We start from the raw sequence: 18,265 nt of genomic DNA, 5'->3' as shown, positions 1-18,265 counted from the left end.
TTGGAGAAAAGATGAAAAGATTGTTGAAGGACCAAAATCACCAAGAGATGGGCGTAGGGAGGTATGGATTCCACTGTTTGCCTGCTGTCATTGTGGGCAACACCTCAAAACCAGGCATAATCCTCTCAGTTACACACACACACACACACACACACACACCAAAACTTTAGCAGCCTGTAATCATACCTCCCAACCCAAAGGAATTATCTGATGGTTGGAATCTGTACTCTTCTCTTCAGCAAAATATCTCACAAAGTTCAAGGAGAATATTGTGTAAGATTATTTTATTTCACGGGGCAAAGTTGCTGTAATATCCAACTGGATCCCACCTGAAGCATTAGAAGCCAACTGTAGTAAACACATTTTATATATGTTCAGCGCTGCCGCAGTAGCTGCTCCTCTGCCTTTAGGAGTGCTGCTTGCTATTATAGCTCATGGTAACCAGGCAACATGCAAGAGCAGGCGATGCATGGAACAGGTTCCACGTGGGGAAACATGTTTTTCCCAAACTATTCTCCAAACATATGTTATTTAGCCATTGAGGACCATTTATCAAAAGCTTTGTGGTTTTCATGAAGAAACTACTATGCATTATAGCTTTTGCCTCAAATCACCAGAAAACTTAAACTATTTTGGTTAAATATCCCTTTAAAAGCTGACAGAAGAAAAGACTATCTATTATAACGTGGAATCATCTAAATCCCCAGACTGTTATTCCCGCCCAGTTGGACATGGTGACCATGCACATTCTTCTGGGTTAATGCAAGCTTGGAAAGCCAGAAAAACTGCATGGGCATGGGCTGGCTGGCTGGCTGGCTTTCCCCTCAGGAACCCTCAACATCATTTCCTTCTGCCTTTTCTGCTAGTGCTTGGCGGCTTTTCACACCTGGGAGAGCCTGATGTCATAGGTGACCATGTTGAAGTTGTCCCAGGCAAAGAGCTTCTTCTCCAGGGGGTTGTAGTCGATCATGCTGCTGTACTTGTAGCGGTTCTTGAACGGGACCGTCAGGGCCTTGCTGCTACCGGTAACGGTGTCGTATGCGAAGTTGACAGTAGCATCAGGCGATGAATAGCTGCTGATTGTATACAAGGTGCTGCAGATGATGAAGGCGTTGGCGACTGACTGCTTACGGATGTTAGTCTCCCAGGTTTGTTCCAGCTCCAGATTCTCTGGGTTCAGCTTGGAGAGGACAATGGCGCCTTTGGCCGCCTCAGTGCTGTAGATGACCCAGAGGCCTGTCTCATCTACTGCCAGGTCGATGTCTGTGTAGCCGCCCCAGGAATAGGGGAACTGCCCGTGGTAGCCGGCTCCAGGGATTTCCTTCTCAGCCTTCAGCGTCTCGGTGTGCAGCTCGTATCTGATCACCGTTCTGGACCCCGCCCCCTGGAAGTAGAGGCTGCCCTGGTACACCACGGCGCCTGTGCTTTCCAGCGGCCTGGGCAGGATGTGTACCTTGGAAGGGTAGCCCTGCAGGAATTGGCTGATGAGGTCATACTCAAAAACCTGGCGGACGTCTGTGCCCACTGTGTCGATTCTCCACGTGGTCTCCTGGGTATAGGGGTAGGCGGCCTGGGGGTCTCTCATCCACACGCCGTACTTGCCCATGAGTGTTTCAGCTGTTCTCAGAGTGACAGGTTCTCCTACCCAAATGAGTTCTCCACATCCTGGTGAATTAAAACAAACACCATATAGCCACCATCTTTCCACAATGTGGAATCATGGCAGAGCCGGTAGAAGTGAGAACCCCAGAGACAGACCATCTGGGTTTAAACCAGGCTTTGCCACGCATCACCTTATTTTGTCACTTACTGTGACTTTCAGTAAGTTACTTTGCTCTCTAAGATTCAGTTTTCTGATTTGTAAGGGGAGATAAGAGTAGTGTTTTGGGTAGTAGAGCTGTGGTAAGTTTTAAATGTAATTATACATGTTAAGTGCTTGGTATAGAGTAAATGCCCAGTAAATATTCTATGATCACTGTGTGATATCAAAGTACAGTTGACCCTTGAACAACATGGGTTTGAACAGTATGGGTCCTCTTATACGTGGATTCTTTTCAATAAATACTTCTACTCGGTATCGGTTGTAAAGATGAAGGCTTCACAGAGGGCTTCACACCGTATTTGTAATATTTGACTTAAGCTGGGCAACGTCTCATGATGTTCATTGCATTACTCTTTATGACTTTCATGTCTGATTTATTTCATTATTATAAAAAATGAGACAATAATCTCTATAAAACAAGTTTTTCAAGCCCTTCCCCAATGGACCACATACTTCAGCCATCATTTTAATATAATAAAATCTCAGTATGATTTTTTAAATGAAGAGTTGGTTGAAAACTTAAATTTGATCGAATCACAATAAACCTCTGTATTTTAATGGGCATCTCAATTTCCTTACAGAAAGTGGAAACTCTTTGTTGCCCATACCTCAGAGAATCATATTTTGAATATCTCAAAACTCTCCATCCTCATGCATGCCCTTCTGTACTAGCAATAACTGTCAACAACATGGATAGTCACTGTCTCTGAAAGACACAGTCCTTGTCTTAAAGTCAGGCTTTCAGGGAACACCTTTCAGAGGGTCAATTGTACTTTTCCTAAATACCTAAAGTTCAGAAAAGGTACCTTTAGTAACAGACACTATGCTGGGATGGTCCATGGTGTCTGTCTGGCCCCAAGATAAAGATATGAAGGATCTACTGAAAAATGTTGTTTTTCAGGTGCAATCAATTCTATATGACAACCAAGTGGGTGAAACAAACACATCTCTCATCTTCCCTCAGTGCAGCCCAGTCCCCATCCCAAGTGTAGGTGAAAAGATACAGAGCTTTGCTAGGGAAAGGCCAACTTCCTGCCAGTGTGCCCTGGAAAGGGAGCAGAAAGGGGGTTCTGTTCCTTTTCCCCTGTCCTGCCTCTGCTCCCAGGGAGGTTATTTGTCCACCTCCCTCCCCCATAGTGGGCTAAGCAACTCTGAATACAGAGCTAGACACAGATAAAGACCACATTGGTACAGAAGAGGTGAAATTTAACTCCATACCAGTGCCTCCCTCTTCACTCCTGGGATGACCAGATGGACTCTCCGTCAAGATTCGGGAAGCAGGAACCTCAGTTAACTCTGACTTCAATTCCTGAAAGTCCACGTTCTCCAAATTCCATTTAGAAACTATATTAAAAGAAAGAGGCAAAACTGTACTGTGAGGAAAGAGGCCTAAGGATAGACTATGTTGAGAATGGGATTTAAATAGGCTTCCAAAGATATGAGGATGTTTGAGATTTGTTTTAAGATAATAAATGGGGTTCAGGGAGGGGGAGGGACAAGGAAACAAGATTGGGCTATGCTGACAACTGTTGGAGCTGGGTGATGGGTATGTTAGGGTTTGTATTACTCTCTACTTTTAAAAAAAAATTATTTATTCATTTATGTATGGCTGTGTTGGGTTTTCGTTTCTGTGCGAGGGCTTTCTCCAGTTGTGGCAAGCGGGGGCCACTCTTCATCGTGGTGCGCGGGCCTCTCACTATCGCGGCCTCTCTTGTTGCGGAGCACAGGCTCCAGACGCGCAGGCTCAGTAGTTGTGGCTCACGGGCCCAGTTGCTCTGCGGCATGTGGGATCTTCCCAGACCAGGGCTCGAACCTGTGTCCCCTGCATTGGCAGGCAGATTCTCAACCACTGTGCCACCAGGGAAGCCCTATTCTCTCTACTTTTGTGAATGTTTGAAAAATTCCATAATAAAAAGCTCACAAATAATAAATTGCATAGCAATGTGCCTAGCACAGAGTAGAGTATTCAAAATAAAGTGAGCTTGTACAAAATTAAAATAATTACCACTAGAAGGTCTGATTTATGAGTAGGTGAGGTGTGAAGCAGGGATACTGAGAAAATCCTTAGCATTTTCTGGGACGCCAGAAATTCAACAATTAACAATTCTCTGCCTGACTTAGGTGTTTTTTTCTCCTGTCATAATTCAAGTGTTCCCGTAAGAACTAACATATTAAGCTTTAACATGCTTGGCTGAAATATTCTGTCAGATCCCTTTCCAAGACCATTTTAGACAAGGAAGAGAGTGTGCAGGATTCCTACAGGAATTTGGGGGACGGTTTGAGCCATGGAGAAGGGAAGAGGTGTGGGTGACCTTGGTTAGACATTAAGTCATCACAGTGTATCACACATTGCTACTTTGACTTAGGATTATGGCATACAGCAGCCCTTGAATACAAGGAAAAAGCACAGCCACAGGAGCAGCTGTTTTAAAATGCAGGTTGGATTATGGTTCAGGTATGGTGAGGCCAACAGATCAGGAGACAATTGCCATTAAAAAGATAGCTCGTTATACTCACAGATCCCTAGAGGAGGGGGGACACCACCCCATAGAGGGCCACACGGTGAAGCACCAGGGTTCATCAGGGAACATGGGTGAGAGCTTTATTTTGATTTCCAGGGGAAGGAATGAGTGAGGCAGGGTAAGCAGGTTTAGGATTGGCTACTCTGAACAATTTCTGCAGGCTCTGAAGCGTAGGAGCTGTCCCTAGTTGTCTGGTACCTGGCCCCCATTGATCAGGGCAGGGGAATAGTGGTTCTGAGTGTGAGACCCTGATGGAGGAGGGGGTGGGGTGTAGGCTCCGAATTGGTTCATTTGTATATGAAAGGTGTGCTTACAGGTGAGTCATTTACTATCTTTAAGAACTGGCTAACCCTCTGAGGGGCAGTCCCTCCTGTTATCAGCAAGACCCTGACATCAAAGCATCAGAATAAAAAGATATGCTTAAAACATCGGCCTTTTCTCTTGCTGAATGTCTCAGGCAGTCTGACCTGGCCCCCAGCCCAGCAGAATAGCAGGGAGGGTAGTCAGGGCAATGCCTGAGGCTGGGCTCCCACACAGCCCAGAAAGTCAGGAAGACGTTCTCTGTCTTTCATCACTTGTTAGCTTAACTCTTCTAAATTTACCTCTCAGGCAACGGAACTCTTAACTGTCCTGGATGTGCCACATTTAATCCATCTTCAGCTGCACATTCTTTCACATTTTCACATGTCTGGAATCAAGGTACCCTCTTATAGTCGCTGGTATTCAGCTTAGGTGAACTACAGTACTAGAAAAGGCTTCTCCCTGTAAGGAGGTAGGGACAGCTCCCAGCTCAGAAGCGCTAAGGCTTGGGCTGGGCCAGGGCACTGGGGGTGGCCTTCAGGTATAGCCCCTCCACCTCCCCTCCCGACCCCACAGCAGTCTCCACCCCTGCCTTTCATGCAGCTGTTCAGCTGGCCTCTAGGGGAGTGTGACTGCCCTGGAGGGGGTGCGTGCTTACACCCTGGGACGTTCCTCAGTCTAGACTGGGCCAGGTGACCAGTTATGAACTCTAAGCCAAAACGTGTAGCCAACTGAGGTCATCCTAGATATGCACTCCACACTCCAGGGGTAATTGGGAGTACCCCTAGGGATGTGGAAGGTCTTCGGTGTCCGCAGCCTTGGGAAGCTGTTTATCCATCCTGTCAGCCAACCCCTCTGGAGCACCTATTAAGTGTTAAGACTAGATGTGGAGAAAAAAGGTGAATAAGATACAGCTGGTCCATGGTTCCCTTTAGGAATGGATAATCTGGCAAAGTCCTCTTGGCCAGGAAGTGACATGGGTTCATTCCAGGCTACTTTGGGAACCAGGATCAGTTGGACCATCCAAATGGTTGCTGAAAAGTCCTGGGAAGTTAATTTGGTTCCTTGAGTCTCCTTCTCCCTGTCTGAAGAGCTGTGGAGGTGAGGAAACTCCTCTGTTCTTCCCTCTAAAGATTGCCTTGACCTAGGAGGGTACCCAAGGCAGAGGCTGATCTACTAGGTCAGATGTAGGTTCCCTAGACCAGACCAGTCCGGGACCTGCGTGGGCAGCATGCGAGAGGAACAGGGTGCCCAAGGTCTCCTCTTCTTCTGTGCTGCCAGGAACAGGTAAGTGAGAGGAAGCCCCTTCCTTTACGAGGGGCTGACAGAGCTGTCTTCAACCTGAAGCCCAGGCCTCTGCCCTCTGTCTGCCTCTCCCAACCACTTGACTTATCTCTTAGGCCTAAAACACAAGGAGAGAGCCCTGACTCCTGGCTGTCAGAAGCCACCACCCCCCGCCTTGCCTACCCAACCTCTGACACTGACCAGAGACTCATACAGTGTGGCCGTTTCTCAAAGTCATGTCACTGAGCGAGTTCCCTGAGGTGAGCTGTTTTCCTTTCCTTTGTACCTTTCCTTAGACCACTGTTCCTCTGGATAATTCAAACTTTGTTTCCATTAACTCTCAGAACATAGGAGCTGGTGTCAAGTAACGTGAGGTGAGAGAGAAATACTGCAGTGACATCTGTACCAAGCTGGGGAGTTCCCTCACCCCACCCCAGCTCCCTGCCCTTCAGTTCTGTGACACACAGTTGCCATCCATCAAGGGCTACTGTGAGCCTGCCCTCCCCTGCCCCTGGCTCCTTCCTCTGTGCATCTGATACAAATTATTTCACTCTGTGAGTGTAGCAGTCAGTGAGAAATTTAACTGAGAAAAAGATGTATATTGAGGCACACACCTGCAAGTCAATGAGAAGAAAATTCAGAAAAATGGGGGACTTCCCTGGAGGTCCAGTGGTTAAGACTCCATGTTTCCAATGCAGGGGGCTTGGGTGCAGTTCCTAGTCAGGGAACTAAGATGCCACATGCTGGTGCAGAAATGCCCTCTCAGGAATTCCCTGGTGGTCCAGTGGTTAAGACTCCATACTTTCAATGCGGGGGCCCAGGTTTGATTCCTGGTCGGGGAACTAAGATCCCCACAAGCCACATGGTGCAGCCAAAAGAAAAGAAAGAAAGGAAAATGCCCTCTTTAGCCACAGGGAATAAAAAAAAGTGAGGGGGAAACAAACCCAAACAGGCACTTTCCCAGGTAACTTCATTTAAAGTACTGGCACTGAAAAACAGCTTCTTTGTGAAAAGAGATGATTAACAGGTATTTATGGCTCTTTCTACATTTCAAAGCAGTTTTATATAAATTATTTATGTGATCTGGTGCCTTCACAAGTTTTAGAGAAGTAGAATAAGGCTTTAGAACTGCAGTCTGCCCCTAATTTAACTATTGCGACCACTTACTAAGAGCCTCCTATGAGCCAGGTCCTGTGCTAGGCTTTTGCTATCATGAGCCCTATTCCACATAACAGTCCTAAGAGGGAATGTTATGATCTTCGTTTTGCAGAAGAGGAAACTGAGGCTCAGAGAGGTTAAGTTACTTGCCCAAGGTCACACAGCTGGTAAGTGGTGGGACTAGGACTTGAACCCACGTGTGCCATGGTCATGGCAGTTGTGAACCTTTCCACCCTGTGGTGGGGATGTGGGTCAGTTAGAAATGTACTGCCTGTCAGTGCTGAATGCACCCTTCCATAGATGCTCTCTCGAAAAAAGAGACATTTCTCCTTTAAAGTGAGTGTGATGTTAGGCTTTCTCAGTAGAGGGCGCTAGAGGGACACAGTGGTGGGGGGCAGTCTCCTGCAGTGTCCCGCGGGGGCTGGGCTGGCAGCAAGAGTGTGAGGACATCTGGTGGAGCTCTGCCTCAGGCACTTGCCAAGGACGTGGTTCTTCTGTGACCTTGCAGCCTCAGCCTGGCCATAACGTTTCCACGACCCTCTCAACACCGTACCCAGAGTCCTTGCATGGGGACCCCCGTGCTCTGCAGACCTCTGCAAGCCCCTACACTGGCTCTGCAGGGCTCCTGCAGCCTTTCCCAGACTCAGGAGGTGTCCATTCCACCTCCACCTGGGCTCACCGGCCAGGGTCTCTGCTCTCTGATGGGCTCAACCCCACCTTCCTCAATGATGTCGGAACCTATTCCAAGTTTGCCCTTCTTCTGTACCCTCCCTCAGCCCTAGGGTGCCATGTGGGGTTTATTTTATCTCATAGTTGCTCTTTCATCAGTTACTTCTTTATATTGAACATCCCTGACTTAACCTGCTATGTGGTATCTGCCTCCTGCTTGAACTGAGACTGCTACCAGAGGCTCTACACTGCTCAGCACTTCAGGGGGTGACCCACTCCTGAAGCTGACTCAGATTCCAGTGGGTGGCTCATGCACACACAGCTCCCAGGCGGTTTTCCCAGAGAGACATCTTCCCGTCAGCTCTTCCTCCCCTACACGTGCCTGGCTGGTGCCCAGTTCCTTTCGTGGTCCCACCAAGGTCCTCAGGGCTCTAACCAGGGGGTCTTTCTCCCTGGCCCCCTAACCCCCAAACCCTTTGCAAGAACCACACCTCATGTGCTTTCTTTGGAGTAAACAAGAATCACAATAAAACATAAGGTCGGGCTTCCCTGGTGGCGCAGTTGTTGAGAGTCCGCCCGCCGATGCAGGGGACGCGGGTTCGTGCCCCGGTCCGGGAGGATCCCATGTACTGCGGAGGGGCTGGGCCCGTGAGCCATGGCCACTGAGCCTGCGCGTCCGGAGCCTGTGCTCCGCAACGGGAGAGGCCACAGCAGTGAGAGGCCCGCGTACCGCAAAAAAAAACAACAAAAAAACATAAGGTCAGGGAATGGCTTCCAGAATGACTGTAAGGCCAGTTCTCAGTTGGCAGGTGGGATGGTTGGATTGCAAATCTGCTCGGTGCTGCTTGGCTGTGTCAGCCAGGAACACCTGACAACGGTCAGATTCCCAGAGTAGAGTCGCCTGGCGTGAGAAGCAAAGCCTGTGGGAGAGGATGCAGAGCCCAAAGGCAGGGAAGCCATTGCGTGAAGGGGCCTGGCTGAGCCAGAAGTCATAGTTTCCTAAGTCAGTCCTGCCATGTACCAGCTGTGTGACTTTGCGCAATTACTCAATTCCGCTGAGCCTCAGAATTCTTAGCTCAAACTATAAACGAAATGATCCTCAGTAAAAATGTAACAAAACTAAAATTTCTCTGGAATGTTTCAAAATCACTCAAATTTCATTCTGAATGTGGGAGAAAAACAAAAAGAGGTTATGAAAAGATTAAGGACTGTATTGTATCAGACAGCTAAAAATTTTTAGGGCTTTTGTTTGTTTCTATGAAAATTCAGTCCTTATGCGGTTGAGAAGTTCATGTCTATTATAAAATTTTGGAAATATTTTCTTCATGCTCTGTCCTATTTACATACTTATATGTAGATATATAAGCAAATGACATTGTAATGATTTTTGTAGTTATTTTCTATCACTGCCTGAAAAGTTAGGTCAATATTATATACATGAAGAGGATGAAGAAGAAGAAGGGTGCCAACATAATCACAGGTTGTCGTGAATACTCTAGAAGGTGAAGATTAGCTAGCAGACTACTGTCCTGGGTTGCTCCAACATATACTGTCTCTGGAATCAATGCGTGTTACAGAAATGATATGTACACGTCGACATTTTGATCTATAAATGACATTTTTTTTTTCTTTTGTTTTGGCTGCACTGGGTCTTCGTTGCTGTGTGCAGGCTTTCTCTAGTTGTGGTGAGCGGGGGCTACTCTTCATTGCTGTGTGCAGGCTTCTCATTGTGGTGGCTCCTCTTGTTGCAGAGCACACGGGCTCTAGGCAGGCAGGCTTCAGTAGTTGCAGCATGCGGGCTCAGTAGTGGTGGCACGTGGGCCCCAGAGTGCATGGGCTTCAGTAGTTGCAGCGCATGGGCCCAGTAGTTGTGGCGTACAGGCTCTAGAGTGTGCGGGCTTCAGTAGTTGTGGCACACAGACTTAGTTGCTCCACGGCATGTGGGATCTTCCCAGACCAGAGATCGAACCCCTGTCTCCTGCATTGGCAGATAGATTCTTAACCACTGCGCCACCAGGGAAGTCCCTATAAATGACATTTTTAAACAATAGTGGAGCTCAAGCAAAAGAAGCCCTTCATAGCTATAATGCATTTACTGGGTGGTCACTCAGTGCCAGGCACTGTGCTGGATGCTTTCCCACGTTACTTCTAATTGGGGGGATTATTCTCCCCATCCTATAGGTGAGGAAGTGAAATGTGCAGCACTTGTGTTGAGCAACTCTGGTGCCCCTCCCTGCATATCTTGCCCACCTTTTTCTAGCCATTGCTGTGTCAACCTCTGCAAGAACAAGCCTGGTGCTCACATCTGTGGATCGGGGAAGTGTGATATACCCCATGGGATGATCCCTGGCCAACAGAGTATCGAATCTGGGAAGGAATGCTCCCTTTCTCTGTTGCATTCTACACAGATTCTCAGAAGTCTTGATGGGGTACAGCCTTTGCTGCCCACCATGGGGACCAGTTGGAGAAGGGCCCTCCCCCACTGCCCCAGGCTGATTCTCTTTCCTTCCCTGTCACACTCTCCCTTGTCCCTGATTCTCCTCCCTGGGATCGTGGCCCATACAAACACTGCACACAAGCCCTCATCCCAGGTTCTGTTCTCTGAGAGTCCAAAGCAGACAAGAAATAAAGGGGAAGGTGGGATTTCTCTTGTGAGCCATAGCAGCTTTAGTTTATCTTTTGGTAATCTGTATTTTCTATTTATTTAAAAGATTTAAAAGATTATTTAAAAGATTTCTAGACATTTCACTACTGAATTATTACTACAACATTTTATATGCATATATTATTTCAACTCACACACACACACACATGTATAAACAAGTGACTTCGTGATTCCAAGGACATTTTTTTTCTATGTAATAACTACACAATAAAGAAGATGGTGTTGGGCCTCCCTGGTGGCGCAGTGGTTGAGAGTCCGCCTGCCGATGCAGGGGATACGGGTTCGTGCCCCGGTCTGGGAGGATCCCATATGCCGCGGAGCGGCTGGGCCCGTGAGCCATGGCCGCTGGGCCTGCGCATCCGGAGCCTGTGCTCCGCAACGGGAGAGGCCACAACAGTGAGAGGCCCGCATACCGCAAAAAGAAAAAAAAAAAAAGAAGATGGTGGTGACAATTCGAATTACAGGTGGAGTCAGGAAAAGTCCACTTCCTCACGCCTTTCCTCTGGCCACTCGGCCTCACTAAGCCCTCAGTCCCACACCCTCCATCCCTAAGTTATTGCCTCTTCTGCCTAAAGCACACCTACACCTGAATCCCAGCCACACCAAACACCCCTTTACTCTCAAATCTAGGACCTTGAAGCACATCTTTTGTTCCAAGCCTTCTTTCCCTGATGTTTAAATGTATCTTTTCTGTCATTCATCTTTAGGTTCTATAAACTAGAGGTCACGTCAGGGTCCTGAAGATCCACTGAACATCGGGGGAGGGGCTTGAATTCTAGTCCTGGCTCTGCCACTAGAGGGCTGGTGACCGGGAACCTCTGAGCAGCCTCCCTGGGCCTAAGTTCCACATCTGCACAATTGAGCCAGAGGCATCAGATGCTCTCGAGGCCCCCTTTCCAGCTATACATTCTTGTACTAATGTAATTTCCTGCTCACGAAAAATCCACTGCTAGAAAAGAGCTTCCAAGTCTGTAGTTCACTATAATGGGCTGTTGTCTTTATTTCAAAAGTAGAGCAGCTGGAAAGGACAAAAAGAAGTATAAAATCAGGGCTTCCCTGGTGGTGCAGTGGTTAAGAGTCTGCCTGTCAATGCAGGGGACACGGGTTCGAGCCCTGGTCTGGGAAGATCCCACGTGCCGTGGAGCAACTAAGCCCATGTGCCACAACTACTGAGCCTGTGCTCTAGAGTCCACGAGCCACAACTACTGATCGACTACTGAACAACTATTAATAATCATTCTTTCATTTGTGCTCAAAGGCTCAAGTTCAACAAGTCTCAGCACCATCACTGATCAGCTGTTCAACCAGGGATCCCTTGGCATCTTGTGACCTTACTTCCCTTCATTGTAAAATTTAGAATTGGATCTCTTCCAACTCTATCAATACAGGATTTTAAAAAATCCTTTATACCTAGAGTCATTTCATTTGAACCCTACAGAAATCATTATTCACAACAGGAATTTTCATTGCCACGTTATGGATGAGAAACCAAGGTGCAGAGACTAAACGACTTGCCCGAGGTCACACCCAGGCATGGACCCTTGGGTTTTCTGGTGTCACATCTGTGCAGATTTTGTCTTTCATGCAGAGCCTCTTTAGAAGATAATTTCCCTTCATTTTATTTTGAAGATTTTCAAAGATTTTGAAAAGTTGACAGACAGTACAATAAATCCCCCATGTGTTGTTCACTTAGATTCACCAACTGCTAATATTTTGTCGCATTTGTATCATTTTTCTTTCTCTCACTCTTTATATATTTACAGTCTTTTCAAACCATTTGAAAGTAAATTGTAGACATTCTGATGCCTCATCCCTAAGTGCTTGAGTATGTATCTCCTTAGAACACGGATATTCTTCATAATCACAATACCATATCTCACCCAAGAAACTGAACGTTAATCCAATAACACAACCTGATAAGCAGTCTATATTCAAATTTCCTCAAGGATCCCAAACCTGTCCCTTGTAGCTTTGTCCGCCTGGATGCAGCGGCCACTCCAGCATCATGTACTGCCTTTGGTTACTACATCTCTACAGTCTCCTTTCATCGAAAACAAGGCCCCCACCCCAGCTCCCTTTTTTTTTCTTTCTTGATGTTGACATCTTTGAAGAGCCCAGACTAATAGTCCCCTAACTGGATTTGCTTGCTTGTTCCCTCATGATTGGAAAACTTATTAAACAGTGAATATTTGGGAGCAGAGTTTCACAAAAAGTGACACAAATACTTTCTTCCCAGCTACTGGGAAGAGTGTCCCTCCTCCCTCAGTGTACACTCATGGACTCACCTGGCAGGGACCAGGATGAACAGAATGACATCTCAGGTAGCAAAAGCCACTTCAAAGTGACTTAAAAGCAGAGGTTCTCAGATTGGACCAAGAGCAGGAAAATTTCCAAAACAACATATTGAGGGAACCCACACTGGGTTGCTGCCTCTTTATTTTGCCAAGGAAGGACACTTAAAAAAAAAACCCTACCACCTATCATCATTTCATAAATCTATTGTCATTTCATAAACAGAGGTCATTTTAACAACAAAAGGTAAGCATCAACAATCTCTGAACAAAGATTCACAAAAGGACAGTTTTCTAAAAAGGATAGTTGGCAACTTTCTACTGATCCTATGTATTTGCATCTCACCTGGTCCTTATATTTCTCATTTTGCTATGGATTGTGAAAACTGTCATGGGTAGGCACAAGAACTCAGAACCTGGGCTTCCCTGGTGGCACAGTGGTTAAGAATCTGCCTGCCAATGCAGGGGACACGGGTTTGAGCCCTGGGTCTGGGAAGATCCCACATGCTGCGGAGCAACACAACTACTGAGCCTGAGCTCTAGAGCCCATGCTCCGCAACAAGAGAAGCCACCGCAATGAGAAGCCTGTGCACCGCAACGAAGAGTAGCCCCCGCTTGCCGCAACCAGAGAAAAACCCTCACGCAGCAACGAAAACCCAACGCAGCCAAAAAATAAATTTAAAAAATTAAAAAAAACAAACTCAGAACCACGAACCTCAACAGAACTCTCAGGAGCTAACTCACTAGCAACATGTGAAGGTGATTGCTTTGCCCTCCTTAATTTGTCTGACTCACGCTAGATGCGTGGTCTCCAGGAGAAAGGAGAGGGCAGGAAGGACAGGCCTGGCCACCTGTGACAGGTTTCCGTGAACCGTGCCACCTTCACCCCACGGCGTTACCTTCCTTGGAGCCTGGTGGCACGTCCTCAGAGGTGCTGCGGGCCTGGGGACACTGGCCCCTCCTCAGGCTCGCTACCTCCTCGCTACTGCTTTCCAACCTCCTGGCCAGATCCCCATTCTCTGCCTCCAGACGTCTCTTCTCCTCCTCCAGAGCTGACTTGTCACGGACGAGGTTGCTGTAGGCTAACTCCAGCTCCCTCTGCAGCCCCTCCTGGGTGTCCCAGGGTGCGGCAGCCTGGCCCAAGGTCAGGCGGTGGAGGAGGGCCTCCAGGGACCTGAGCCGGGCTTTGGTGGACTCCAGGGCCGCGCGCTGTTCGCTGCTGTCTCTCTGCAGGTCCTGGATGGCCGACATGGCCTGGCCCTGCTCGGGGCAGCTGGACTCATTGGGGCTGGCCACACTGAAGGTGTACTGGCATCGGCCACTGCGGTCGTTGGCCTTCCGGAACTGGGCTGTCCCGGCACCCACACCCCATACCAGACAGGCCAGCAGCAGCAGCTGGACAGCTGGCATCTCGGGCCTGCACTGGCAGCAATGTGCACAGAAGCCCTCAGAGCAGCGGCTGGACGAGGCTCCCTCTGGAACTCTCCCCTGCGCCGCGAGGTGTCTGGCTGGGTGGCCCGGCTGATTCCTGCCCTGGCTGCACAGAGGTTTATATATACTGGGGGAGGCAGCCCTGCGTCGGGGGAGGATGATGCGGCCACGTGAGGCTGGGTGAGGCCGTGCACAAGGTGGGGGGGCTGTTTTCACACTGCCAGCAAGAGTCTTAGAAAATGACCTTTCAGAAGTCTGTTTTGAATTTCTTTTAAAAAAGAATGTCCCACTTTATGCACCCCACATCCCCATAACAGTCCCTGTGTCCCCACCCTGTTTTCCCACATACACGCACACATACCCACCTCATCCAGCATGACTACTTGTGTGCCAGTTTCAACAAGGATTTATTTCTAGTTCTTATTTCCATTACTCTGCAAACTTTATTGAGAACCTGCTCTGTGTCAGGCACTGTTCTAGAAAACGGGGATACAGCCATACCTAAGACACAGTCCCTTTGTCCCTGTAGCAGTGACAGAGATGAATAACAGCCAGGCAGGATACAAAGGCAGCATGCCTCCAGGCTTAAGGGAGCAGCAATACTTTAAAAGCAGTTAGAAGCAGAATTCTTCCCCCGCCCCTCCCTTTAAAACAAATGTTGGTATATCTTTGGGAGGACGTTCTGATTCTAGTCTTGCATCTCAGGCACCAATGTCAGTGCTAGCCTCTAGACTAGTTCTCACCACGTGTGTGCGCGTGCATGCAAATGCCATTGATCTCACTGATGAAATCTGTGGAAGCCTCCTCAGGAAGATGTTTTTAAATGTATAAAATATATAGGATTGCAAAGGAAACATATATTGAAATACTACTATCAAAAAAATTTTTAATCGAAATACACATGTCCTTTCTATTAATGTCTTAAAAACAAGGTCTAGCAGGAGGGTATCTAATTTCAAAGTAGTCTTGCACGTAAATACTATTGCATGCTGACTGCAACAACTGTAATGAAATGTAAAATGTCTGTGATCTCTGTTGGTGGTGACAAAGTCACAGGTACTGCTAACACAACTTTGGACTTATGGCTAGATCCATATGGAAGGAAATGTTAAACCCAAATTTTACTTCAAAAGTGGTAAAAATAAAGATGCAATTTTTTTCCATCCAAATTCATGAGCTTTCTGGACCCTAGGTTAATAATCCCTGCTTTATATTAATAAATCTAAAGAGAAACAAAAACCCCACCAAATATGCCAAGAAGAGGCCCACGCAAATCAGAACGTGTGCAGCAGCCTCATAGGTAACTTTTAAAATAACATTTGAATTTAAGCAATTGATGTTGTTTGATACCAATAACATCTTCAGTATTTTTGAAGTAAATATAATATTTCAGATGTGCCCTGGCAGACTCTGCTCAAGATTGAGAAAATACATTTTGCTCTAAAGATTCTATTCTTATTTGATTGGTTCTAAAGTTAGACTTGAACTTGAGACACTTACAAGTGGTTGTCTGTTTACTGCTGACTAAAGGGTACTATTCTCAGTTCCTGAATCAGATAATAAACATTACAAAAACGATTTTTTAAAATATCTTATAGTTAGCAAGAACAGATTCAAATCCGTTTGGCTTTACTCTTAGGAATGTTCTCTTTCTGTTAAAAGGACTAAGATCGTTCCTGAGCTGCCGACTCCATGGAGGAAAAGAGTTCTGGATAAAGAGAAACGTAAGTAATTTTGCTGCATTCAGTTTGCTCAGGATAACTCTGCTTGTAAAGGAAGAACATAGGACTAGAAATCAGGTTTTCTGACTTCCCTTGAATTGATTTCCTTTCTGTGATACAACACTGCCTCGGATAATCCAGGAGCACACAATCTGTATTTCCCGGGGCTTTTCCAGCCAGTTCCCAATGCCCTTTAGTGAATTTTTTTCTTTTTCACCCACACTTTATCCCTCTCTTTTGCTTTATCTCCCCTAAGCTGCAGGCCAGTCACTGTTGAGCTGTGTGGGTGCCAGTCAGGGGTGAAGAGTTTAACAATCCCTGGCATTTTTGCTTGGACCAACCCAGTTTTTGACTGCCAGGCAAAAGCAATCATTCTCAACGTTCTTCATGGTTCCTGGCAAATGCCACTGTGCTTAGGGAAAGAAATGTGGCTGCTGGGTTCATTGACCTTTTCTCTATCACTATGGTTCACTGTCCCGTCTTCCCCCTGGAGCCGGATATGATAAGGACTGACCAGGCCCTCACATTCTGCCTTCCTCCCCTGACCCGTCATCACGACCCCTACTTACACCTCACTGCCAGAGCTCTGTCTGCTGCCTGCTCTTAGCATCTCCTTCTCAAAGCCCTCATGGAACACTCAAGCCACCAGGGCACTTACAGATGAGAAAGGAGAGGGACTTGTCCAAGGTCACACAGCCAATGAGTGGCAGAACCAGAAAGAAAACCGAGGTCTCCAGATTCCAAGGTTTTCCATCTTCTCGCCTAAGCCTAGTCCACCCAAGGGCCCACTAATTGCCCAGAATACATGAAAGACTCCAGTCACTTCTTCAAGGAATCACTGCTCTAGGAAATGAGCTAGCTTCCTATATTCCCATTAAATAAAGGCCTTTAGTGAAGCAAACCCATGCATACCCTTGAGTTTTCACAGCTGATTTTACAAAACTGCATCCTTTCATGAAATAGAGTTATTTTCCTAAAAGCAGAGAAAAGGACTCACTAGAAGACACAGGAAACTTTCCAGCCCTGTGAACAGCAATAAACATCTGGTCGGCTTCCTCTTGCCCTTTTCACCCTTCTGCCTTTCACCACCCTCCCCGCGCCAGCGCCCGACTCCCCGCTCCTGGAACCCTGGACATGGTGACCCCTTTCCCTCTGACGAAACCCTGTCCACTCCAGATTCGCCGTTAGACTGTGTGTTCCAGTTGCATTTCCTTTCCGGAGCCTGGAGCCAGGGAGTCTCCAGCTCAGATGCTCCCGGCAGCCGGAAAGGCGTGCGTCCGGCCACCCGCAGAGCTAGGTTTGTGGCCGGAGCAGGCACGGAAGGCGCTGGCCTGGGGCCTCCATGCAAGATGGGGGCAGCAGGGGGCACGAGGGAGCGGCATGCTTAAGGAGCATCCGTTACATAATTCGTTTTGAGGTTGTGTTTTTTTCCGTTCTTTTAGCCTGGGTTTAAGCTGGTTGGCTCCTGCTTTCCTTCTGCAGTTCTTCCACGAGAAACTGGAACCTTCATGAGGGTAGAGCTGGGACCGCTTGGCTCACCTTCTTGTCCCCAGGGTCGGGCAGCTATAAGCGCTCAATACATTTTCAGTGGATTCGTGGATGGGTACATAATTCAAGCAGAAATAGAACACAAAAGAGCCCTCAGGCATGAGAGTAAAGCCATGGATGGTGTCATCTTCTGGGCTGCTCAGGACCCTCTGGGTGCCACCCTGAGGTCTGCCAGCAGGGCTCTCCCAGCTGGAGAGGAAGCCTTTGCTGGGGGCACACTCCTCTCCCCCAAACGCACATACATAACCTCAACTGGGATTATTTTATGTATGCCTTTATTTCACTACGGATAAGGAGGCTTACTACAAAACACTGGTGAATTAAAATGGTAACTTACTATCATGAAAATGAGGACCAGGGAAAGGACTGATGAGACGCAGTCTTAACCGGGGAGCTCAAGGCACCATTCTCCACCCCGCAGCTTTCCTCTGTTTCCCGGGTGGTTCATCATTGAAGTGATTCATTATTAAGCACCTACTGTGTGCTAAGGGCTGTGGCACACACAGGAATATGTAGGAGGTGGACCCCATCCTCAAGGATCTCTCAGGCTGTAACGCTGGGTGAGGCTGGTGGAGTAACCTAAGTGCTGGAGAAGCCTAGGGGAGGTGGGTGTCCCTCGTGAACGGGGTGGGGGGGCTTCACAGGGGAGATGCGTCTGTAAAGGGACCTAAAGAGATGACATGTTAACAGTTGCTCAGGTCCTCCGGTTGTGACTTGTTATAGGTCTGCCTTGGGTTCTTTCAGTGTACCTTGTGTCTAATGACAAGGCATGCGGAATCACTTTCAGATTAAACATGTCTATTTCCTCTGTGGCTGCCTCCCACCACCCAAAGCAGGAAGCCGGGGTGGGTGGG

The 18,265-nt window shown here is 47.6% G+C and overlaps 1 protein-coding gene across 1 annotated transcript; it reads right to left on the bottom strand.

Moving 5' to 3' along the window:
• Positions 1–279: 279 nt before the first annotated feature.
• On the bottom strand, positions 280–14,223 carry MYOC (myocilin). The gene is made up of 3 exons (XM_082614389.1): positions 13,611–14,223; positions 3,041–3,166; positions 280–1,665 (listed from the first exon to the last, which is right to left on the bottom strand). The coding sequence occupies exons 1-3, from the start codon at positions 14,119–14,121 to the stop codon at positions 881–883; spliced, it is 1,422 nt and encodes a 473-aa protein (XP_082470515.1). The 5' UTR covers positions 14,122–14,223; the 3' UTR covers positions 280–880.
• Between the last annotated feature and the right edge of the window lie 4,042 nt (positions 14,224–18,265).

Source organism: Mesoplodon mirus, assembly GCF_964341445.2.
Source record: "Mesoplodon mirus genome assembly, chromosome: 3".
Classification (NCBI taxonomy): Eukaryota; Metazoa; Chordata; class Mammalia; order Artiodactyla; family Ziphiidae; genus Mesoplodon; species Mesoplodon mirus.
The sequence above is the reverse complement of the archived record's forward strand: the minus strand, read 5'-3'. Positions and strand labels throughout refer to the sequence as shown.

Excerpts from the sequence above, each read along its gene's own strand:
- MYOC (XM_082614389.1), bottom strand. The coding sequence starts at position 14,121 with ATGCCAGCTGTCCAGCTGCTGCTGCTGGCCTGTCTGGTATGGGGTGTG. Across the intron at positions 3,167-13,610 it reads GCCACCAGGCTCCAAGGAAG|TTTCTAAATGGAATTTGGAG; the intron begins GTAACGCCGTGG and ends CTTTTAATATAG. Across the intron at positions 1,666-3,040 it reads GAGTGAAGAGGGAGGCACTG|GATGTGGAGAACTCATTTGG; the intron begins GTATGGAGTTAA and ends TTAATTCACCAG.